The sequence below is a fragment of the Engraulis encrasicolus genome, chromosome 2, assembly GCF_034702125.1.
Source record: "Engraulis encrasicolus isolate BLACKSEA-1 chromosome 2, IST_EnEncr_1.0, whole genome shotgun sequence".
Taxonomy (NCBI): Eukaryota; Metazoa; Chordata; class Actinopteri; order Clupeiformes; family Engraulidae; genus Engraulis; species Engraulis encrasicolus.
In genome coordinates, this window is record NC_085858.1 from 35,248,462 (window position 1) to 35,274,766 (window position 26,305).

The 26,305-nt window shown below is 47.0% G+C and overlaps 1 protein-coding gene across 4 annotated transcripts in view; it reads right to left on the bottom strand.

The window, feature by feature from the left end:
* Positions 1-26,305, bottom strand: part of pbx4 (pre-B-cell leukemia transcription factor 4) — a 50,297-nt gene that overhangs the window by 20,717 nt on the left and 3,275 nt on the right. For 3 of the 4 annotated variants that reach the window (XM_063187565.1, XM_063187574.1, XM_063187556.1), the window contains exons 3-4: positions 25,173-25,292; positions 20,062-20,135 (exon numbers count right to left, since the gene is read on the bottom strand). In XM_063187565.1, coding sequence (XP_063043635.1) covers positions 20,062-20,135; positions 25,173-25,292 — 194 coding nt within the window. The remainder of the gene's footprint in view (positions 1-20,061; positions 20,136-25,172; positions 25,293-26,305) is intronic. The other variant, XM_063187580.1, reaches the window with a different exon arrangement.

Genomic DNA, 26,305 nt, shown 5'->3' on the forward strand with positions numbered 1-26,305 from the left:
GCTAGAGAGAGAGAGAGAGAGAGAGAGAGAGAGAGAGAGAGAGAGAGAGAGCTACAGAGAGATAGAGAGAGCACTACAGTGAGAGAGAGCTACGGAGCTAGCTAGAGAGAGAGCTAGGGAGACCAGCGACAGTAGCGATGGTGGTGATGGCGGTGTGATGTGTTGGTTGGTAGCAGCAGGCAGCGGGTGGCCCCCCCTTTGTGTTGCGCTGCCTGGCGCAGGTGGAGAAGCAGGTAGACGTGTTAAGTGCAGACAGAGCTGAACTGGTGTGTGGCGTGTGTGTGTGTGTATGTCTATGCTTGTGTGTGTGTGTGTGTGTGTGTGTGTGTGTGTGTGTGTGTGTGTGTGTGTGTGCGCGCGCGTGTGTGTGTATGCGTATCTGTGCGTGTGTGTGTGTGTGGTGCCAAGAGCGAGTGTATTAATGGCGGAGTGGCTCGGTGCTGGGAGCGGAGTATTAATGGCCCCTGTTTTTCAGTGCATTACTGGAGACACAGTCCATCACGGCTCAGCTCTGCTCTGCTCTAGTCGCCACACAGCACAGCACAGCACACACGCTCAGCCCTACGCTACGCTACGCTATCCCCGTCTCTGTCTCTTTCTCCTCCTCCTCTCGCTCTCCTTCTCCTATCCCTAGCTCTCTCCCTCTCTCTCTCCCCCTCTATGCATCTCAAAGCTATCTCTTTCGTTCTGTATTTTTAAATGCATGGTCTCCATTTCTTTTCCGCTTACTCCCTCCCGCTCTGCCTGCCCCTTCCATCTCTCTCTCTCTCTCCCTCCCTCCCTCCCTCTCTCTCATGTATCAAAGCTATCCCTCTCCTTGCTCAATGCATGTATACTCACCCTTTCTTTCTTTCTTTCTTTCTTTCCCTCACCAAACCCCCTCCCCCCACCCCAAACCCTTTCTGCTAGCATCCCCTTTTCACTCTGCTCTCTCTCCCACCACCAAACCACCTCCCTCCCTTTTCTCTTCTACTCTCCACCCCCCCTTCTCTCCCTCTCTTTTCTGAGCACCCCCCCCCCCCCCCAGCCCCCCTCTACCCCCGTCTCTCCCCCTCTGTTCTCCATTTCAGTCGAGTTCTCCATGTGAGCCGCAATCCCTCATGCTGTCACCCCCCCCTCCTCCTCCCCCTCCCTCCCCTCTCTCTGTAGACAGACAGGATTAGCATTTTAATTGCATCAGCTCCCTTGGGTATTCTCAGCCTTTCACTGGGAGAGGGAGAGAGAGAGAGAGAGAGAGAGAGAGAGAGAGAGAGAGAGAGAGAGGAGAGAGCGGAGAGAGAGAGAGAGAGAGAGAGAGAGAGAGAGAGAGAGAGAGAGAGAGAGAGAGAGAGAGAGAGAGAGAGAGAGAGGTGAAGGAGGAGGGGGTAGAAAAAGGTAAGGAGAGGAGAAAGAAAAGGGGAGAAGGAAGGAGAACCAAGGAGAATTGGAAAAAAAAAGAAAAGAAAAGCTAGAGGAGTCACAGAAGAAGAAGGGAGATAGAAAAGCAATGAGGAGAACAGGGGAGAGCAGAGAGCGGGAGGGAAAAACAAAAGATAGAGATACAAAATGGTTGGAATTCAAAAATAGAAAAAAAGAAGAGTGTGATGGGGTGATCATGGCAGGCAGACAATAAAAAGAGTGTTCGTGTGTGCGCGTTAGTGTGGTGTGCGAGTGAGTGAGCGAGCGACAGAGGTGCAGAATAGGAGGAGAAATAACAGCATTTTCTGACAACAGTCAACATTACATCTGGAGAGAGAGGGATGACTGGGGACAATGGAGCCGGTGCATCTGAGAAACACATGCCAAGCAGCCTTGTGCACGTGCACACACACACACACACACACACACACAACACACGCACACGTAAACATACAAAACTGGAGACAACCCACAATAACAACAACAACAACAGAAAACAACAACAAAAAATATTCAGCTGTGTTCTGCATCAGTGCGGATAACGTGGGGTGAGGCCCATCTGCCAACTGCCTGGATGATCAATCAAAAGGCACATGTTCCCAGTGCATTAGCTGAGCATGTCACCCCTTACAGCACTGTTGTGATGCAATCACTCCGATGGCAACACACATTCAATTAATTAAGTGACAGTGCGGTGTGTTGGGAGTAATATCTCTATTAGGCCCTGTCTGAAACAGGAGTGTACTGCGCCGCGCTCGGCACGATGCTCTGGTGGTTGACAGGAGGGACCAGTGAGTGACTGATACAAAAATCAAAGATACTTCACACGCCAACAGGTACACAGTCAGTGGGTTAATGCCTTCACTGATAACTGGCAGGACATGGCGGGACACTAACCAGCCTTGACGTCGAAACCATGAAGTCACATATGTAAGGAGTGTGTGTGTGTGTGTTTGTGTGTGAGTGTGTGTGTGAGTGAGAGAGAGAGTGAGGGAGAGAAAGAAATATAGAAAATTCTGTGAGAAAGAAATATAGAAAATTCTGTGAAGACGGGGAGAAAGACACAAGACAAAAAGAAAAAGAACATATAAGCAAAGGAACTAGGGACTACAAAATTTCTCAAATATGGAATTTCTCACTACAGGGTAGTGGCTGCTAGGGCCGATATACCGTTATACTAGGGGATAGGGATATACTAGGGGTGCCACCGATATACCGTTAAACCATAGTAAAAAAGTGCTGACAATAATAATTACAGACTGAAATTCAAAAAAATACCGTACAGTGTTCACTGTGAGCCTTTCCGACCTCTCATCCAAGTCTGATGTTGCCACAGAGGCACAATCATAGTGAATTGCTGAACCAATAAATTTCTATTAATGAAAAGTACAAACTGTGACCATTTCCTCCTCCTTATACTTAATTTGGAACTATTTTAGTTTGTGTAGGAATGTCAACGCTTTCAAAACATATTCATCACAACTTTTCAAAATTACTGCGATAATACCGAAAACCGTGATAATTTTGGTCACAGTAACGGTGAAGCTACATTTCCATACCTTGACACCCCTAGTGGCTGCTATAAGCAGCTGAGCTTAGGTGTTGAATGTTTGGTCTGTTTATCAAAACACAGGTTACAGAGACTCAACATTTAATGTTGCAACACAAAAACATACACGCAGGCAGAATTTATACTACCACCACGGTTTTGTTTAGAAACACACACTTGAAGGCTGACTGAGCCGCAACAAACATTTGTTATTTATTGAGTGCGAAAGTAGCAATAAAACATTTTGAAACTCAACTCAACTTGAAATGAAACTCTCCCTCCCCTTCAAAATGCCACAGCAGAGATTTGAGTCTCTTTTGGGTGATGATAAATCTGCTGTGGTTGTTGGTGCCCCTATTTTTGGAGGAGGAAACCAATGCACACACCAGAGCTTTCGAGGTGCAGGTAGCTGGTACTAGTTGACTTCAGAGGGGAAGATACCGCACACACTCTTGTCCATCATGCTGAATTTCATTCAGATAAACAACGTTTTGGCCTGTGTGGCCTTTCTCAAGTTTTTGTTGGTGGCCCTGCCATGATAGCCCTGGTTATACATCCACACATGTTGCCTGCTGCAGGGTTCACTTGGTGTTATGCAGGCAGCATGACTGGGCTCCTGCCACCAGCAAAATGCACGCTTTTTTTAAAGAATGCTGTAATTTTACCATTAATTAATTGTGACAATCAATTATGATTAATTAATAAATGACTAATTGTCTGATCCCTGCTAAGGGACACATGCAATGCAAGGCTGAACGAAATCGCCACGAAAGCTTTACTGTAATGGCTGCAAATGCTGGCCAGTTGTAAATTAAAAATTAAGTTTCAAATGCCGAGGGGCTATTTTGAACTGCACACATGTAATACATCAAAACAACAGAGCATGATACAGCAACATTGGAGTGCTGTTTGTGCAGTACATGAGATAATTGGCTATTGGCAGGAAAACAGGCGGAATATTTACAGCCACTACACATTCGAAGCACTATTTCTCTAGTGCAGCGTTTCTGCTATGAGGCAGTTGCTGCTCTTCAATCATGTGACCGCTACCACGTTTTTGATAGGTTAGATATTACAAAGATATGCAACCAACCAACCAGATTTGTTTTGTACACACTCCCATTCAACATTTTCTGCAGCCTTGGACGGATAGCCTACATTTGCTGTGAATGACTGATGAACCAGGTTCACAACAGGCTTCCAGTTAATAGTTTATTTATATTGTGGTGTAGATGCCAAGTGTATATGTGGTTTTGAAATGCTGTCTGAGGTTGTAGGTGTAATATATACAATAACAAACCCACTGTTCAGGATACAAACAATTATCCATTGGGGAAAAAAACAATCTAAATTTAGGAGAGGGAGAAAGAGAGAAAGCAACCTTACAATATACCTTTTTTTAAAAATTAAGAAAGAGAGAACGAAAACACAATTCACCATCTACGTATTGTTCCAGACAGCTGCACATACAGTGCCCTCCATAATTATTGGCACCCCTGGTTGAGATGTGTTAAAAGCCTTAAAATAAATTCAGTGTTTATTGCAGAAGAATACTGTAACACTGAAAATTGTAGGAAAATGTAGCCTTCAACTCAAATGAATTGTAAGAAAATAAAAAAATCCCTGACTAAAAAATAATTATTTTTCATTAAATCACCTGTTCCACAATTATTGGCACCCTTAACAATTCCCAGGAAATAAATATAATTGAAGCATTTCTGTCATTTCTACAGTAGTTTACAAAGTTTACCAGAGTATGTAGGAACATTTAATTAGTAATTCATCACTTCCTGTTTCCCTGGGGTATAAATATGACGTGACACCGAGGCCATTTCTCTTATCCACTCTTAAACATGGGAAAGACAAAGGAACACAGCATACAAGTGAGGCAGATGTGCGTCGACCTTCACAGGTCAGGCAGAGGCTACAAGAAGATTGCCACTCAACTGCAGCTGCCCATATCCACTGTGAGAGGAATAATTAAGAAGTTCAAAACAACTGGAACAGTGGTAAACAAGCCTGAACGAGGACCCAAGTTTATTTTGCCACCACGCACAGTGAGGAGGATGGTAAGAGAAATCAAAAGATCTCCAAAGCTCACTGTTACAGAATTACAACAAATGGTAGCATCCTGGGGTCACAAAGTCTCCAAATCAACCATCAGGCGCTGTCTACACGCCAACAAGCTGTTTGGGAGGCATGCACGGAGAAAACCTTTCCTCACTCACAATCATAAACGCAAGCGTCTGGAGTTCGCCAAGCGGTATTGGGGCTTCAACTGGGACCGCATGCTTTGGTCAGATGAGACCAAGATTGAGCTTTTTGGCAACAAACACTCTAAGTGGGTCTGGCGTACCACGAAAGATGCGCATGCTGAAAAGCACCTCATACCCACTGTGAAGTATGGGGGTGGGTCAGTGATGCTGTGGGGCTGTTTCGCTTCCAAAGGCCCTGGGAACCTTGTTAGGGTGCATGGCATCATGAATGCTTTGAAATACCAGGACATTTTAAATCAAAATCTGTTGCCCTCTGCCCGAAAGCTGAAGCTGGGTCGTCACTGGGTCTTTCAGCAAGACAATGACCCTAAACATATGGCCAAATCTACACAGAAATGGTTCACCAGGCACAAAATCAAGCTCCTCCCATGGCCATCTCAGTCCCCTGACCTCAACCCCATTGAGAACCTGTGGGGTGAGCTGAAGAGGAGAGTACAGAGGATAGGACCCAGGTCTCTGGATGATTTAGAGAGATTCTGCAAAGAGGAATGGCTGAAGATCCCTCTTTCTGTCTTTTCCCATCTTGTGAAACATTATAGGAGAAGATTAGGTGCTGTTTTGTTGGCAAAAGGGGGTTGTACAAAATATTAACACCAGGGGTGCTAATAATTGTGACACACATTATTTGATGTCAAATAATTATTTCTTTATGTGGGATTTTTTTCCCCACTGAATAAATGCACTTGTATTGAAGGTTGGATTTTTCTCTTTTTTTCCATGAAGGTCCCATATTATTTAGAAAAAAAATAAAATAATTGGAAGCTAAAAAACACATCTCAACCAGGGGTGCCAATAATTATGGAGGGCACTGTACATACAGACAAACACAAACATGAAAAGACAGTCGGTCGGTCGGTTCGGTCACACACACCGATGGGTCATTCTGCTTCCTGGCAGAGCAGAGGGAGTGGCGTTCATAGTCAACACAACAGGATCTGATTAGGCGTGTGAATGGGAGGCACTCACACCTTACGCAAACACACGGCCACAGGCACATGCTGCCATTTAGCAGGCCTTAATTAACTCCAAAAAAGGGCCCTTTTATGGACACCTGAGTGGCTCGGACAATGGGGCTTCTCCACGTTTGGGTGTGAGAAGGACAAACACGTGTGTGTGTGTGTGTGTGTGTGTGTGTGTGTGTGTGTGTGTGTGTGTGTGTGTGTGTGTGTGTGTGTGTGTGTGTGTGTTCTTATTCTCCCACAAGAGCTCTCATTTATTCTCCCATCTTGGAGCGGCGGTGGCGAAATGGCTGTGTGCTGTCTAGATGGGGGGTGGAGAAAACGCCATCAGTCCAAGTGTGTAGTGTGTAACAGCGGAGGAAGATGAGAAGGGGAGAGAGAGAAACAGCCGACAGGACAAGTGTCCATGCGACACACACAGCAGTGGTACTGGCAAAAGCAATCCAATGCCAGTGACAAACAATATCCCACGCTGATTATGATATGTCTGCACTCTATTGCCAGAAAAACAAAAAAATAGGGGAAAAATAGGATAACTTCGGAGCGCAAAAGAAATACGTTGCTATTGTGTCTGTCCATATGAACAATTCTGCTTTCAGTTTCTCTTAGCAGTCTATGGCCCTCCATTATCTACCTCTGCTTAATGTCTGAGTCCTCACTTTGTCCTCTCCGCTCCCTACCCAGACCTCCTCAGTCTCTACTCCTCCTTTTCTACCTTTCTGTTCCCTCTTTCCATCCCACCTCTGCCTTTTCTGGCCTCCATTTCCTCCTCACTCCCTCTGTGTCAATCTCTCTCTTTCGCTTTACCTGCTTATCTGTGCTCGTCACAGTCCTTCTCTTTTATTCTGCATTCCCTGGCCTTCTCTCTTTCCTCCTCAATCCCTCCATCCCCTTCCCCATCTCTCCTCCACCTGATGATCATTCTGTCCTCTTCCATCCCCCTCTATTCTCCCCTCACTACCCGCTTCTCTTCTCCATCCATCCATCCATCCATCCCTCCCTCTGTTTCAATCTCTCTTCACTGTCCTCTTCTCTCCTCCACACTCCTTACACAGCCCCTTTCCCGTTCATTCCGTCCTCTTCTCCTCACTCCATCCATCTCCCTCTCCTTCTCTCCTCTGCATGTTACTCACCCCGTCCTCTCCTCCCCTGTTGCCCTCTCCTCATTACTCCAGCTCTCCTCCACATGATCATTCGATCATCTCCTTCCTCTCTTTTCCCACCTCACTGTCCTGTCCTCCCTCTCCTCCATTCCTCCTCTCTCCATCTCAGTTCCTGCGAGAGCGTGATGCTCATTTTGTCCTCTGCTCCCTCTCTCCGCCCCCCTCTCTTCTTAACAAGTTACTGTCCTCTGCTTATTCCATCTACCCATTTCCTCATCCCTGATTCCTCGTCCTTTGCTTCCTCTGTCTTTCCGTCCAATTCTTCCTCACTCCATCCATCCACCAGTCCCACCATCCCTCTCTCAGTCTCTCGTCCTCTGTGAGCATGATACACATTTTGTCCTCTGCTCCCACTTTCTGGCCCCCTCTCTCCTCACCAACTTACTGTCCTCTGCTTTATTCTACCCATCCATTTCCTCATCCCTCATTCTTTGCTCCCTCTTTCTGTCTCCATCTCTTCCGTCCAATTCTTCCTCACTCCATCCATCCCACCCGTCCCCACCATCCCTCTCTCCGTCTCTCGGCCTCCTCCGTGAGCGTGATCCTCATTTTGTCCTCTGCTCCCTCTCTCTGGCCACCAACTTACTGTCCTCTTCTTCACTCAATCCATCCATCCATCCATCCATATCCTTCTCCCTCTCATTCCTCATCCTTTGCTCCCTCACTCCATCCATCCCACCCATCCCTCTCTCCGTCCGTCTCTCGTCCTCCTCCTCCGTGAGCGAGCGTGATGCTCCAGCTCATCAGCACAGCTGCCTCCCGCTCTAATTAGCGCCGCCTCTTAAGGAGCTCCTAAAGACCTTGTGAAAAATGAACGCTCATTTGAGAGGTCGTTAATTTGCACTGTTATGCAAATGAGGTGGCAATTAAGCGATAGATCAGAGGAGCGGCGCCCATTTATAACCGCCGAACGAGCATTATGACAGAGCCAAACAGGGCCCGGGGAACTGAGCAGAGCAGAGCGGAGCGGCAGAGACGAAGAGAGAAGAGAAGAGAGAGGCAAGGCAATCCAAAGCAAGGCACATACACACCTCAAACTAACGACCAAATGCACACAAGACGTTAGTATATGTGACGGAGGCGGTCCTGCACAGTTCGTCCCCCTCGGGTCACGAACCTGCGACCTCGTCAACTACATCGGTTCGGCAAAGGGAGTCACAGCACGAGCGCGCTAAGCTAAAGGGCCGGTCCAATAGCCCAACGCGACCGCACTGTATTGAGGCTTCGGGAGGGAGATTTACTAACGTTCCACGCTGAACTCTGCTAGTTGGCCTCCGTGTTACTCCCCCCTAAAACTCACTCCCATTCCGGGTCAACGGCACTACAGTGATATCCCCTGCAGCACCTTACAGAGCCAGTGGCACATTGACTACAGGAGAGCAGGACATGTGCAAGAGAGAGAGGGGGAGAGTGTGAGGGAGAAAGAGAATGGAGTGGGACTGGGGAAGAGAAGGTCTCAGAGATGCCACAAGTGTGTCCTACAAGAGACTTCTAGGGCAACACGACAACTGGAAACTGCTGTGATGGGGACGCCAAGTGTGTGTGTGTCACCTTTGGAGGGCAGACGCTGCACTACGTGTGGTTGGTCGGTCATGCACGAGCACACACACAAACACTGAAACAAACGCAATGCGCGCGCACGCACGCGCACACGGGCGCACACGCACGCACACACTGGTTACTCCTGGGACAAGCTGACTGCGTTCTCAGGCTTCTCAAAACCAGACGACTAGAGCCATCGCACCTTTGCGTGCAAGACACAGATTATGTCGAGATTAGCACACAGCTAATGCTGCTGCTCTTGCAGTGCCAGTCTGCCAGCCAGCCAGCCAGGTCTGCTCTCAGACTAACCAGACACTTCCACAGGGAGATCTTGGCATGTGGACTGAGGTTGTTGTTGTTATGGTGTGTACAAGTGAGATGAGTTTACATAAATGTGAGTGAGAGAGAGAGAGAGAGAGAGCAAGAGAGAGCGAGAGAGCGCGAGAGAGAGAGAGAGCGAGAGAGCGCGAGAGAGAGAGAGAGAGCGAGAGAGAGAGACAAAGTCAGAGGGGTGCTGGTTGTTTTGGGGGATGTATCCATCCGTACATCAGTCAATGGTGGTTGTGATAATGGTTGCTAAGTGTGCAATTGAGTTTGAGGCCGGAGGAGAGTGCATAGGTTTATGATTTTGTGTGTGTGTGTTTAAGATTGGATAGTCTGTATGTATGTTCTGTTAGCTCATACATGTTAGTGTATACATCCATGCACACTTTTGCAGATTCTTGCTAGTTGTCTCATAGTTGCACAAGAGAGAGAGATCCCCATCAGTGACGTTTTGAGGCTGCCTTTTCCTCTCCCTCTGTGTCTCCACATAGAGACATCAGCCTTCACGCCTCCATGGAGCTGCATGTGCTCCAGGAGGATGACAGGGAGGAGAGGGAGGAGGAGGAGGAGGAGGAGGAGGAGAGACTCCAGCGCTGAAACATTAAAAAAACACACATCCAGACTCCCGCAAGGTAAAGCGGGCGGTGTGGAGAGGGGAGAAGAGAGAAGTGCAGTGGAGTGAGTGGTGGGGCTCATGTTTGGTGGAAAGGGGGGGGCGAGGGTGGCTATGGTGGTGGTGGTGGTGAAGAGGAGGTGGTGGTGTTTGGGCGCAGGGTGAGGAGGGGTGAGGGGGTGGAAGCTCCCATCAATTGTAATTAAACCTTAATTAGTCTGGATTAGGAGTGGAGCTCTGACTCTGGCCTGCCCTGCTGGGCCACCAAACACTAATACATTCCAGCTGAGTCCACATTTACATATCTTTAATTAAGGGGATGCGCACTTCCTGTGCGAGCCGAGCCGAAGCTGGACGGGTGACGGGGACAGGAGCTGACGGCCCGGTCGGGTCTCGCTGGTTTGGGGTTAGGGAGCTGGCGGAGGTGGAAGGAAGGGAGGGTTGCGGAGGGCTGTGTTGTGGAGACTGAGGAGAGGGGGTTTGGGCTTTAGAGGAAGTGGCTAGCGAGAGGCAAGAGGTCTGGATCAATGGCGTCTGAGTCCAGCTGGCTGGCTCCCGGAAGCAGCTCGACCACCCCACCCCACACCACCCCACAACCGCCCCCAAGTTAAAGTGTGCTCATGATGAGGACAAATAGTTACTGATGAGTTATTGGAAAGGGATCAAATGTATCATCAGACTGCATGACCACATGGCGTCGTATGAGAGAGAGAGAAAAAAGTCTGCTCTACAGAACCTCGGCTGCTCATGTAAGGGGCCAACTACTATCAAGTAGGCTGCAGTAAGCAGAACCGATAGGGCTTTTTCTCCTGTCCATCATATGCAAGTTTTTATATGGCACTGAACAAAGACAAAAAATGGGTTTGATTTGACAACAGAGAAGAAGCACTTCATTTTTTTTTAAAATAGGGAAAATGTCATGCTGCCCTCTCGCTGCCATTGTTCCACTGTATAAAGCGCTGTAAGAAAGGGCACAATCTCAGACGCTTTTTAACAATCAAGCCAGACTCTTGCTATGGTGGTGGGTGTGTAACAATTGCGGAATCTACAATGAGAGGTGCCAATTTATCTTCCAACACCACCGTGTGGTTTGCAAAATGAACATGCATCAAATATTGAATGAACGAATGAATGAATGAATATACCCAACGACCTGTGGGAACAAAACTGAGGAGATTAAAAAAAAATGAAAAGAAAGGGTGAGAGAGAGAAAGAGCAAAAAAGAGAGAGAGAGACATAGACTGGAGGCTGCTGATACACCATCATATTCATTCCCATGACTGGCTGCATGATCTTTCCAATCACTGGTCTAGATTAGCCTAACAAATAGATATCGCTTGTGGACGCCGCCTGCGTAGCAGTGGCAGAGGGGCCTGTCAGCCCCGCCGCGTGTTTATCTGACCAGACCAGACCAGAGCAGAGCAGAGCAGTGATGCTCCTTCATTAAAGAGGGGGCCAGCCTGCACGCCACGGCTTGACCGTTTATGCAGAGCGCTGCTGCGGTTGAGGATGGTCTGCGCAATATTCTGCTACGCGCTGTAATTCCTACAGGAATAGTATAATGAGAGTCAGGGATGGAGTGGAGTGGGGGGGAGAGGGAGGAGGAGGAGGAGGAGGAGGGGAGAGAGCAAGGGAAGACGTTTCAGCCCACACAGCTCAAGGGCCAGAGATGAGGGGGTAACGGGTGATGCTCCACCACCCCAGCCACAGCCCCCAAAGCCCCCACACCACAACAACCAACCACCCACCCCACCCTCCCCACCCCAAGCCACAGAGCGTGTGCTAGGTGGTGGGGGGGGTATGAGAGTGTGATGGGGTGGGGTGGACAGGGGGGGCCCTGGCTGTCAGGGCCAGGGGTCTATGTGATATTAGCCGTCTGCCAATCCGGCGTGGGGAATGGACACAGAGTAATTACTGCTGCTCTTACTGGCTCATCAATCTCCCTCTCTATCGCTCTTCTCTTCTGGCCCCTCTCCTCTCCCCCCTTCACGCTATCTTTCTCATTTGCGCTCTTCTTGAAAGGAAACAGGGCAGGGAGAGGAGAGGAGGGGGAGAGCGAGAGAGAGAGGGGGAGAGCGAGGGAGGGAGAGAGCGAGAGAGAGAGGGGGAGAGAGAGAGAGAGCGAGAGAGAGAGAGAGAGAGAGAGAGAGAGAGAGAGAGAGAGAGATGGAAGGAGAGAGGGAGGGAGTAAGGAGAGAGAAGAAAGGAGGAATGGAAGGGGAAAAAAAACAGTTGAGTGGCAGAATACAACACCAGAAACACACATGAATGGAATACGAGAGTGCATGAAGAGATGGCATCATGTTCCAGTGCTCATTGACTCACTCGCACAGACACATCCAGATGCACAGCCAGAAGGATACAAGTACACACAGACACACACGTGCGCGCACAGACGTACACACACACACACACACACACACACACAAGCCAGCATCTGCACAAACACACACACCAGCATCTGCACACACACAAAACACACACAGCATTCAAGTACAACCAACCCCACAAGAGCATGGGGGCATCATATTTCAGGGCATGCACATGCACGCACATATGCGCACACACAACCACACACATATGCGCACACACATATGCGCACACACATATGCGCACACACATATGCGCACACACATATGCGCACACACACACACACACACACACACACACACACACACACACACACACACACACACACACACACAGTAGACAGTATTAGTCAGCGCCACAGAAGATTGGGTCTCTGAGTAAGAGCGAGTGCACATTTTTTTTTTTTTGTTGCCGAGTGCTGCTTTGCGTTCTCCCGCTGTGCTGGCCCCAGCTCAGCCCAGCTCCACTCCACTCGGCTCCGTCTCTGCTGCTGTATTCTGGGCCAGGGAGGGAGCTCAGGCCAGCCTGTGGTGGCAGCATTAGCAGCTGAAGGAGTAGGTTGAAGCCCCCACATCCAAAAAACCCTAGTGGGATAAAAAATAAAAATCTCATCTTCATCTGGTCATTTGGTTGTCCCGATCCCCCGTCAGACGTTTTTTGGATGTGTGGGCTTCAAATTACTCCTTCAACGTTTTGTCTTGGCTCAGCACTACATTATCCTTTTGATTGACTTCACAACCACCAAACAACAACAACAATCCAACTAGGTGGGAGCATACAAAAAACCTGGTTTGAAACTAACCCTCATCTTCAGCAGCAGCAGCAGCAGCACACTACACAACACGCAGAGGTGTATAAAGTACAAGTAGAAGTACTGTTGTTGATGTGATAACATTAGTACAGGACCTTACAGCCAAGTCGCCTAATTCCGCCCGTCTCCCAATTCCGCCCGCCTACTTATAAGTGATGATAGTTACTTATGTATCCACTATTTAAGTCAGGAATGGATATCGACATGATACGGAGTTTGTATGCTTACAATTTGAAACGGTGATGATATTTAAAACGGCCATAAACAGCATTGTAATGAAGGGTGTCGTAACGGCAGCATGGAACTTTAATTTCACGACGACATTCTGGCTAAAAACTTGCCCTGGCCGCTTCCCTGTTTCGCTTTAGGACCAAAATTATTCAACCGTTTCCACAGTAACGACCAAACTAATCACAGTTCCTGCATCGGTAAAGCCAGGACTACAAGTGTGAACGAAATCAGCAAAATGGCATGAAGGAATAATAAACAGTAACGGAAATACCGACGTGACCTGAAATCAAGCGGGCGGAATTGGGAGCCTTTCGCCGGTGAATTGTGCTGAAACTAGATTGTGGACATGCTGGACGTTGTCGCCAAATTACGATAGAAAGGGCTACCAATGTTAGCTAATATTGCTCATTACCTCATCTACACAGTTGCCGCTATCCAAAAATATACGATAGCATAATTAAATAGTATTTGAAATAGTGATATTATCACGTTTTCAGTGAAGTGATCAGTGAAGTGGACGGAATTTGGCGACCTTACTATACATGGCGTATACACCCGCTATTCCACTGTACTTAATGAGACAGATACACTGTTAAGACTCGAGTACATCTACATTTACTTCATACACCTCTGACTACACTACATTACCCCCCCCACGCTAACACTGACACGGCTGCTAACGCTAGCTCTGCCAGCCAGCCAGCCAGCCAGCCAAGGGGAGTATTGGCCAGCTCATTTCGGCCGGGCCTCGTAAAAGAATATAGGGAGAGTCCTAGCTTTCCAACAACTCGTGAAATTTTATGACAGCCTTTCAAATTAAACTCTTTTAGAAACAAATAACAATTAAAAGGCCCCTTTAATTGGGCCCTGAAGCCGCTGGACCACAGGCTCCATAAAAGTATTAAAGGGGATGGGTTTGACCGCAGACACACGTCAAGGGTCCAATTAAGCGGGAGGAGAGAGCTGGTCCTTGTAAATAAAATACTAATGTATTTATGGCTGAAAAACACAGACAGGAGTAGCCTAATGGGTTAGTTAGGAGTGTGTGTGTGTGTGTGGGAGGAGTGTGATTCTTACTTTGAACTTTCACAAGGAGTTTCCCCATTGTTGTGCAAAAATAAACGAGCCAACAACGCAAAAGAAATCAATTTGACCAATTCCAAGCCAGAAAACGCAGTGCAGACCTTACCATTGCTGACCAAATGCTGGCCCAGCACAGAAATTAAAACACACTGCAATATCTTCAACTTTTAGGTAAAACAGAAGTGCTTCAACCCAAAAGTTAATTATGCAGACCTGCACAGACACGCAGATGAGATGCAATGTTCACCTTTTCTTTTTTTTTTTTTAAATGAATAAGGCACGTAATGGAAGTGTGCTGTGCTGAGGTTCATTTGAATTTTCTTAAGAAAAGCAAAAGCCCCTCAGGCAGTGATACCGACCCTGGGCACGTGTAGAATATTTTAAAAGCCTCCTCCTACCTTGTATGCTGCATTAGGCCTACTCCATTCTTGTCGGCTGTCAGGAGGTAATTACATTATGGCCTGGTGCTGTGTCTTTAAAAAGGTATATTGTTTAATGCCAAGCCAAGTAAGGGGAAATATGCTAAGGTGCTTTACTTGTGTTTTTTTTAACAGGGCGAGCAGAATTTGCTTTTGAAATGGCTTTCTTTCTGCTGGCACTGACACTGTCCAACGCTGTGCAACATTTGAGTGTCATAAACATTTCTGCCATCCTGTACGACATTGAGATTATTACCCCAACAATGCCAATCAGTTCAAATAAGCGAGGCTTGTATTTGGACGGACAGAAACGCACAGCTTAACGTTCCTATCTCAGACGGCCCGTGTGTGTGCTGCGTGTTACTTGGTGAAAGGGAAAATCTCTTAGGACTGTTTGGACAAAACTCTCCAGAAGATTCATCCAGTCTGCCGGGGATGTCTGAAACGGTTTGAAATCAAGCAGTGGCAGCAGAAGCAGACGACAGCAAGCTAGGGGCAGCGTGCAGCCCAGTCACACTGAGGATTAGACAAACAAAAGAAAAGCAAACCAGCCGCCGACCAGCTTGTCCTCTGACTGACAATATTTTATGACCGCACGCCATTCAGACAGCCGCTCGCCCCACACACACACACACACACACATGCATAGACACACACAGGCACACACAGGCACACACAGGCACACACAGGCACACGCACACACACTACTAGCTGCCTGGTTGAGGCAAGCCACCTGAAATTATTCACAACACTGCTTCGGACAAAAGTGAACAAAATGTCTATGCTTTGAAAGGAACAAAAATATGAATAGTAAAACAGGTTGTGTAGGGGGCTGTGGTTGTGGTGAACATCTGAGCATCTTTAACAAAAGCCTCTGACACAACAGGATTGGCTGAACACAGAAACACAAGAGACTAAGGCCTGTCAATCATTCACTGGCGCGCGTGTACACACACACACAGAAGAGGCACCGTCACTGGTTCAGTGTGTCAAACACACAGAAGTTAAGACTAATGCACTCACTGGTCTCGGTCAATGTGGTGTTGGTCACGAGCCAACAGATTTGAAAAAGAAATCCTACTCTCACTCGCTTCTTGAGTACATATTTTAGTTTCTGTTTAAGCGACATCACCCAACAAAATATAAAGAGCCAGAATAGGTATGCAGAACTTTCCCTCAGCATTTCAGACAACCTGAAAGTACCAAATGCAAATGAAAAGTGAAGTGGCTTGACTTAAAGGGACACTGTGCCATTTTTGGAAATAAGCTTATTGTACACATCTCCTTGAAGGAAATGATTGAGTTTGTACTTTCAATCGTTCTCCGAGTATGGCAGTGCAAATTTTACCTCCATGATAGCAATTAACATTGAATCCTATGAGCAGCTGGTCTCATAGGACTCAATGTTAGCTACTAATATTAGGTAAAATTTGCACTGCCATACTCAGAACAGCTGGACTCAATCATTTAACTCAAGGGGAGGTGTAATATGATCTTATTTCCAAAAATGGCACAGTGTCACTTTAAAAGTAACAACACACGAAGACAAGGCAACAAAAAGCAGCTTCGTTTTTTTTAGCACCCACATTTCATAGCCTAAGAGCTTTTTGCAGAGGGCATTGATAAAACAGGATTGGCAGAACGGGGAAAAATAAGGACAAAAACCAGACGAGCAAGAGGGTAGGGAAAAAAAAAGAAAGAACGGGGAAAAAAAGACAGAAATGTGAAACAACCATTACATGAAGCAGATGGGCCTAACAGGCTGAGTATTGTTTAAAGCTTTGGCAGAAAGTTTCACTTGTCTATTAGACGAGTAGCCAATTTTAGTGTGGACCCAAACAGGGAGAATGGGACTGCGCATTTGATTCGAGTCGGGGAGAGAACAAGACGGTGCATTAGTTTCCAAGCCATGGCGCCTCCACCACAACCCCCCCCCCCCCCCCTTCTTAATTTGTTTCATTAACTTTTAACTCATACTTCCAGGGCCATGTTTAACCATCGCTATAGAAGTGAGGAGAAGGAGAATGATGCGAGAGAGAGAGAGCGATAGCGCGCGCGAGAGAGAGAGAGAGAGAGAGAGAGAGAGAGAGAGAGAGAGAGAGAGAGAGAGAGAGAGAGAGAGATAGAGAGAGAGAGGGAGGAAAAAAAGGAGAGCACAAAGCCAGCTTGCAGTCAGGGGACTTGCACTTGAGTAGAAAATTTCCTTAACAATAAAAACAATCTACCCAACTGCAGCACTCCGAGGAATTCAAGCTTTCCCCTCCCCCAGTACCCTGCACTGTGTGCACCCCACCCCGCAACCCCCTTCCCTCCCTCCCTCTAACCCAACCACCCCCCCATCCAACTATTACCATATCAAAAGCCTGAGTTCGGAGCAAGTCTTCTCTTTCAAGAATGGGAGAGCGGGGAAGGGGGGTGGGGGTGGGGGTGGAGAAGAGGACAAGACTGGAGCAGCAGGAATAGACCCCAGCTCAAGTTTGCTTTTATCCCTGCTGCTTGGTGTATGCATGTATGCAAGAGTGTGAGTGTGTGTGCATGCTGTGCCTGTGAGCAAGAGTGAGCTTGTGCGAGTGTGTGTGAGCGAGAGAGTGAGTGAGTGAGCTTGTGTGTGTGTGTGTGTGTGTGTGTGTGTGAGTGTGTGAGTGTGTGAGTGTGTGAGTGTGTGAGTGTGTGAGTGTGTGAGTGTGTGAGTGTGTGAGTGAGTGAGTGAGTGAGTGAGTGAGTGAGTGAGTGAGTGAGTGAGTGAGCGAGGGAGAGAGTGTGTGTGTGTGTGTGTGAGTGAGTGAGTGAATGAGTGAGTGAGTGAGTGAGAGAGAGAGAGAGAGAGAGAGAGTGTATGTGTGAGTGAGTGAGTGAATGAGTGAGTGAGCGAGTGTGAGAGTGAGTGGGATACAGAGCACGAGAAAGAGAGAGAGAGAGAAAGCGAAAATGAAGGCAGGCATGCAGAAGAGCAAGGCTACTACAGCAAATCCAAGGCGATGTGGACACTTTGCTTTACAACAAGCACCTTCATAATCTTCAGTGGAAGTAGGAAGCCTCCCTTAATTCCCATTCCAGGGGCACGGGAAGAACACAGCAGGGGGGGCCTTAAAGTTACAGGACAGAAATAAGCCTCAGACAGACCAGACACACATGCTCCACACTTGGCACTCATGTACAACAACAACTACTAGCAGGATAATCGTTTGGGGGTGGAGGTGAGGGGGTTTGCTTGCTTATGAGCGAGCGTAATACGAGCCCTAGTTGTCCTTCGCGACGGGGTGATATTTACCAGTGGGATTTTGTTTTGTCCGTGGGGGGTGATGGGTGATGGGTGATGGGGATGGGGGAGGTGTGCGCTGAGGCGGCACCACCACCAAGGCCACCATCACATGGATGGATATTATACTGATTCAGCTGCTCCCAGCAGTCGTGGAGGAGGGAGGAAGGATGCTTCCCAGTCTGACTCATCCCTCCTCACTAGCCTAGAGTGCCCCTGCACCGGCATCCGCAAACTCTCTGAGGCCCTGAGCCCCCAACCAGGTCTCTTAATGTGAAAATCAAAGTGAATGACATTAGGCAAATACAACGGCAACGTGGTTGCCACAGCAACCAGGGGCAAGCCCCATTTCCCCACCCCCAACTTCATTCTCTCTCTCTCTCTCTCTCTACCTCTTTCTCTACCTCTCTCTCTCTCTCTCTCTCTCTACCTCTCTCTCTCTACCTCTCCCCTCTCATCCCTTTCTTGCCTCCAATTAGAGGAAGCGCAAAAACTGTGGGTATTGACGGGATGTCCGCGAGTGGGCTGAGGCACATCACTTAAACACTGTAATTCAACGTGAGGTTGGTGGTTTCACAGAGAGTGGATGGAAACGCACATTACTCACTCACACACACACACAAGCACGCACGTACATACGCAAGCACGTAGGCACACACGCACATACTCACGCACACACAAGCACGTCTGGGAACAAAAGGTCAGTACCTTTACAAAAATCCTCTGTCGTTCTTGCTCTCAGCGCAAAACTTTACATCCAGGGGGTGGGAATGGGCTGCTACACTATATGGCAAATGATCTGCCAACTAATGAGGCAGAGTGGCTAACAAGATGAGAAAGCTCAAGCTGACAGCTTATTGGAAAGGGATTTGCTACAGTATGTAATGCTAAGCTTGAGAGCAAACATTGAATCAGCGCAAAAGCGTGCCAGCGAGTAAACACGCGGGCAGGACGCCATCCTTCCTTCCTCCCTCCCTGGCCCGGTTCAATACTTTCAACGAGGCAAATCCTAGCGCAGAGACAGAGACAGGTCCAGCGGTGTTTGCTCGGAGCTCAGTAGAGAAACAAAGAGCCCCCAGCAAGACAACTGTGACAGGCCGGTGTGTGTGTGTGTGTGTGTGTGTGTGTGTGTGTGTGAGTGCGAGTGCGAGTGCGAGTGTGCGTGCGAGTGTGAGTGTGAGTGTGAGGGAGAGAGAGAGCAGAGAGAGAGAGAGCAGAGAGAGAGAGAGAGCAGAGAGAGAGAGAGCAGAGAGAGAGCGAGAGCAGAGAGAGAGCAGAGAGAGAGAAGAGAGAGAGCGAGAGCAGAGAGCAGAGAGAGAGCAGAGACAGAGAGAGCAGAGAGAGAGAGAAGAGAGAGAGCGAGCAGAGAGAGAGAGCAGAGAGAGAGAGAGAGCAGAGAGAGAGAGCAGAGAGAAGAGAGAGAGAGAGCAGAGAGAGAGAGAGCAGAGAGAGAGAGAGCAGAGAGAGAGAGAGCAGAGAGAGAGAGAGAGAGAGCAGAGAGAGAGAGAGAGACAGACCGGAGAGGGAGAGCGAGCAAGCAAGAGAAAGACAGGGCTCAAAGACAACAGCCAAAGAGTAGAGAGCAGTTAAACCAAATGAACCCAGCTCCCATTCTTTTCAAGGCCCCAGCTGAAACCATGGAGCGCTCGATAAGATCAATGCCTCATCAATACCAGACCTTGAGGAATCAATAGACAATCAGGACAGAGTTGGGGCAGATCTCTAAGGACCCATGTTATCTGGGGGCCCATTCGCTTGGCTTAGTCCAAATGTTGCCATGACGGCCTTCGGTATGTCAGGCAAGAAGCGGTTAGGTGCGGTTGTGTGCTCATGTTGGGTAAGGATGCAAGCATGTGTTGTTGAATTGCATGTAGTGTGTGTGTGTGTATTCAGTGAGGATGGAGTGTGTGTGCGTACGTTCGTTGAGGATGTAAGCAAGTATGCATGTGAGCAGAATGTGTGTGTGTGTGTGTGTGTGTGTGTGTCTGTGTTCAGTGAGGATTGAGTGTGTGTGTGTGCGCGCGCGCATTCGTTGAGGAGCGGGGTGGAGGGTGGGTTACTCACCGGTCTTTTCTTTGATCTCACACAGGACGCTGAAGAGGGCGGGCTTCATCCTATGGCAGTTCAGGGCATGTTTCCTGCGGAGGTAGAGGAGCAGTGCATATTAATAACAGCCAGCCAGCCGAGCCCTCTGCTGTGGTGAACAGCACACAGCCCTGAGCACAAAGACAGACAATCTCTTGTCTAGATATGAACAAGGTTTTTGCGTTTATTATAGATTTGTATAAACATAACACACAACTCCAACGGTGGATTGTCTAAACCCAAGGTCCAAAAAAATGATTTTTAATGGAAAAATGGTTTATAACGAACGCAAGAGTGGATTGTAGTGCATAGTCTTTCTGTTAAGAAGGGGCAGCTTGTCTGTGTCCTTGCGGGCACTCTTAGCAGAAAAGATGCTCTTGAATACTGACTGTGTTTACAATTTTAATATGTACAACTGTAAACAAACTGTGGATTTAGGGCCATTGTGCTATTGTAAGGGCTGGGGTGGTTTGGCTTAGCAAGGGCCATTAGTTTAAAATATCATCTCGATCCAAAATAGTTTGTGCTTATAACTAACATTTACAGACTACAATCAAATGTGGATTATTGGTTTAATTTCACGGGCTGGTTTGTTATAAATGAATCATGAACATCATTGTCCAATTGCGTTTCCCATTTCTAAACTACCACACTGCATCCCTCCACAGCCTGCTGTGAACATGACTGGGGCAAATCATCCTGATCCAACCAAAAGCCATTAGAAAAATTGTTGCAATATCTTGCATCTTTCTGCCTTTAACTGGAATACACACGTCTGCCAAACTACTTCAGCATTTCCTAGATCATAATTAAAAGAATGAAACATTTCGTTCCTCTTCTGTTAAAAAAAAATCAAGACCTGCACAGCTCTATATATTCACCCTTCCCCGTCCACCACAACTAAATGAGCTGCTAAATGAAGCGTGCTCTTAATTTGTCTTGAGGGAGAGAGAGAGAGAGGCTTTGGTAAATTACCCCTTCCCTTCACTGCCCAACCCCCCACCTGGCAGACCAGACACAAAAACCAGAACGATGCCAAGACTAGACCGACCGCCGGTGAAAAAATTAACCACCATAAAAATAAAAAAAAAATAAAGAAAAAAATCAGACTGATGACATTAGCAGGACTCTGAGGCACATATCTGGGTAGGGGAGAGAAAAAAAATACATACACAGCTCCATCATGCCAAACGCAACATCTAGCGGCAAGATGGTATTCACAAACTGTGTGCTCACACTCTGAGGGGAGGGGAGGAGGAAAAAAGCCCAAACACACTGGCAGTTTGTCCATTTCAGACATGGCATAGCTTCTGACAATTTTGAAAGTGACAATTGAAAACGGAGCATTGCCGTCGTCTTCGCCATGTTGATGCATGAATAAACCTGACAGCGGGTCGATACAAAATGCTTTGCTGTTTGCGTCAATTCCACCTGCATATGGTATCAATCCCGTGATTAACTATGCAAGAGTCCTCACTCCACAATCTGCACTGACAACATGAGGGATATTTTCAGATATTAAAACATATTGCTGGCTTGAATGAAAGAAGTCTCTTCAAATTAAAATGAAACCTTTGTTTTCTCGCCACAGGCTGAATCTTTTTTTCTTCTTCGGGGAAATATACCAGTACCCCAAATGTTCATGTCCAAAAACTTCACCTAGTCACAATCTCACCCTTCACCATGAGTAACATACACTACTGATTGACATCTGTTTCCAATTCTTGCTGATGGCTCAAAACAGACAACAAAAATAGCAAAACCCTTTTTCCCCAACTTAACAGCCACAGACTAATGAAACACACAAAAATAAATAATGTAGAAATGTATTGAATCATGCAATTTTTTTAAAAAAAAATTTAATATATTAATCTGCAATCATCACCATCAGGCATTTGACAGTTGCTGGCAAAACCTTGAAAAAAAAAAAAACGAGCCGTTTATGAAATTTATGAAAGTTCAGTCTGAGAGCCAGATGATAGTAATAGTGTGGGTGCCTGCCTGCCTGCCCTGCCTTGGCAGCACATCAGTCTGCTGCTGCTGTCCCCTGCTCAGTGCACTCTTGTCAGTCAGCACGGGGAGCAGTGACGACAGGGGAACTCACAATGATCTCCCACAAACCCTCAGCTGAGTTTGTGCTGAATGCCCAATGACAACACCCTTCAAAAATGCCTTGTAAAAAAAATACATAGCCTATATAAATAAATATCTGTATTGAGATGCGGTGGGAGCATGTCTTTGCGAAAGGACACCTGACAACGGCTTCTCTTTTCCAGCCTACCCTTTTTTTTCCTGGAGACCGGTAACCTAGACATGAGTGATAATGTCAGTGTGTGTAAGGGGCTGCTACGAAAATGTCACTTTTCCCGCTCATGTGCTACGACGGCATCTGGCAGACCAATAGCGGCTTGTATTCAGCTCTCTGTGGGCCACTTCTACTGTAGCACTGGTACATCCACCGACTAACTAATACAACGCAGACACAGCCTTCTTCTCATGAAAAAAGGCAGAATTGTGTCCAGAAATCCACATTTGTTTTTCTTTTCAAATAATACCAAATCGATATTCTATATTACCTTGTTGCAACGTAAATACCAACCAACGTTTTTCAGAACACAAAGGCACACATTTACGTTTTTATTCAATTGATATCGGCGATGCCACCGACCACAATAAGGTGAACTTGCTTCTATACTTTTTTTTGACAGGTCAGGTCTCGACACAGGCAGAGCACCGCTTGTGTAAACTTGCAGCGTTGTCGAGGATGCACTCTAAACACTGTTGGCCTCGGGTGAGGACAGGGCCCATAAACTTCATGGCTTCAACCCGCAAGCCACCGACGACCCAAAAGAGGAAAACCAAGCCTTGTAATTACAGTTCCACCCACTTCAGTCTCGCAAGACACTTCAAACCCAGCCACTGCACTTTTTTTAAACAGCATTAGGTGCATATTACACAGTGCATTCGAGATATAGCCTAGCTTGCACAGTATTTTTTACTTAAAGCTTTACAAATATTTGTCAATGTTACTGAAACAAAGTGAACCAAATGGAAGAAAAATTTTGGTAATAAACTCATAAAGGCCTACAACCAACATGTGTCTCCATACAACAAGACAAAATATTGAATTCAACTGTCTTATGAAAACGGTTTTCCTCAAGAAAACGGTTTTCCTCAAGAAAGGCAATTTTTAAGCCAATGGGTCAAAACCCTCTGCTCACACAAACTTCATCTGCAGTACTGGTTTAATTTCTGTCCAATATTGACATTCAAGTGACAACCCTCACAATCAATGCATCATCTTGTATTTGTAGTCAAATGCAAGATGATAATGTGCCGACAGTGATACTGCAAACAATCTCTTTACATATCCACCACCAGAGCACTTTGACAGGAAGAGCCAAGACCAAAGCTATCAGACTAATATGACACATGAAGCTTAACACCATCAAACCCAGAGAATACATCAGTACTACTTACTGAGCAACTGTTGACACAAGACACCTGATCATGCTAATTGTACTATCAGTTGTGTCACTCAAAACAGAACACTGCAAACATTACATTGCTTTTCACCTTGGCCACACAAGAGAAGTGGACCACTTCAAAATACTTTTTAAGCAACAAGCAACGTGATTAAAACCATTTGTTCAGTAGTCAGTAATAACCTCAACATTTTGTAAAGCAGAGTAGCAGTCAATCATTTAAAAACATAGGTTTTTATACAGTGCACATTAGTCTGTCTATGTTACCTGTGACTTAAGAAAAACTATTGGCAAACTGATTACTTATCTGTATCCAGGAAAACCAAGCAAAAGACCCAAAAATGATTTAAACTACAGGAAGAAATTTGGCAAAGCAGGGACCCAGAGGTATCGTGTCACGAAAAAGCCCGGCTTACAATCCCCCTCCAAAACAAAACAAAAACTAAGCTTCAGATGTAGGTTTGTGCCAAAAAGTATACATCATAACTGACTGTACTTATTTCTAGGTAACTTGATTAAAAAAAAAAAATCCAACAAGCAATTAAACGAACCAACCCCACTCATATTTAGATATTTAGTAAACATGTTGCTGCGAGCCTAGGACTGGTGAGCCAACCAGCTAGCCAAATGAGATGCTCATCTGAAATGGTTGTATGACAGCATAGGGCAAAGGTGGAAGTGATGGAGAGTGTCCTCTCCAGAACCATAAACCAGCTTTTAGTGATCTAATCTCATGCTGTTTTTTCTCTTCAGGCAGGTAATGAGAGAGGAAACTTGTAAATACTTGAACTATTCTAATAAAAAAAGGTTAAAATTATCATAGTAGCCTGCAAGCAAGTTCAAGTTTGTACAGTCCAAGTTCTGAAAAAACAGATGTTACTGGGTGTTCGGAAATCAAGTTTTTCCCCGCATTAGAAGCGCATATTTTCTCCAATTCTTCAGCTGCCACCCTGTACCTTTTCTCATCAATGGAGTCAACATCTGAAAACAGCTTAACTAATGTACAGTAGACAGGGCCATACGTTTTTTCCATTCATACCTCTCCTCCTCAAAGCAAAATACATCATCAAATACCGTTTCTTTTGGCTTACAATCAGCAGATTCACATGAAACGGAACCTGGCATTCGTGTCACATTCCTGCGGGATTCTCAGCTATAATCCATAAATTTACTGAGCGCCGCCACGGCAACCAAGGCTGCCATCAAACACGGGTGTCATATACAAATGGGAGGTGAAGACACGATGCATTAGGGGAGATGGATCCACCTTGTCCCTCCGTCCCCCACTGCTGATTATCCAAAAAGGAGTGAAATGGGCCATGCCTGATTACATTCGGTTGCGCCGCCGCGTGTCCGGCAGTCTTGTAGTAGCGTGCCGTGCAAGTGAGCATACAGTGTACTGTACTGTGCAGTGCATACTACTAACTGTAGTAGCCCGTGTATGGTAGTCCTGTTTTCTCACTGCAGTGAAGAGTAAGAGATCAGGCTGCCGTTGGTATGGAGATACAATCAGGGGGGAAGCAGCAGAGGAGGAGGAGGAGGAGGTGGAGGTGGTGGTGTGGGGAGACGGTGTGGGGGGGTGCTCATGCTCGGTCCTGTACTGACCTGTGCTGGAAGTTGAGAGGCAGGGCACCCCCCGCCGTGCCCCCCCCAGCTCCAGCTCCCCCTCCCTCCGAGGGGCCGTCAGTTCCGCCCCACTGCGTCGGAGCCTCCTCTGACCAGCATCTGGACACAGGGCAACAGGGTGAGAGAATGGGGGGTGGGTAGGTGGGTAGGTAGGGAGGGCGGTGTGGCTGCCAGTGCCAGCTGTGTATGCTGGCATCGCCCCGAGCCAACCAAACACTACCTGGCATTTATGCTCAAAAAGACGGGGGCACAGAGGGGGGGTGGGGTGTACAAGGCGGATTCTTCTCCCATGCTCATACCAGAGCTTTCCAAAGGATTGGACGATGAGAAGCACTTTGAATGTGTGTGCTGCTCGCATCTGTTCTGCATGTGGCCCTAAGCTTCTGAAATTGCTAACACATTTGCCTGCCTCGAGTTCATACACTTAAAAGACAGGGAGGCTGGGTGAAAGGTGCCTTGGATGAAAACAGGAAATAATTCATGAGGTATTAAAAGAAACTCCAACTACTCATTATATCCTTTCAGATAGGAATTCAGGTAGGCAGTGGGAAGGAAATGTTCTACATTTTCTCCTCCTCCTAAAAAAAGTCTTTGAGGGCTCACTGAAATTATATTCCCTCCTTTATACACAGCAGACAGAAAAAAAACTGTCATATCCGTTTCAGAGAATGCCGTCAACGAGGTGGTGAAACAGAGGCTTCAGAGCTCGCTCACTCACTCACTCAGTACAGTAGCATTGGGAACTCAAAGGGACCCCTCCGACACACACTGCAGGCAAATCCCATATTGCACCCCAGATGAGAGCCACAAATAAGCCCCACGTTGGTCCTGATCCAATAGAACTACTGAGCAACCACTTCTCATCCACGGAGGGAGTGGGTGGTGGTGGTGGTTGGGGGAGGGGGGGGGTGTCATACAGGCTCCTGGTGACCCCACGTGAACCCAAGCACACTGTCTCTCTCTCAGCTGACTGGTTCTCATGACTTGCTTGGCCAGACCGCGCTGTCCAGTAAAGCAACCTAAGAAAGGCAGCAGACTGCAAGCAAGCCAAGGCCAAGCCATGTGTGTACATGCATGAATTACATATGGCCTAATCCCGTGAATGACACACT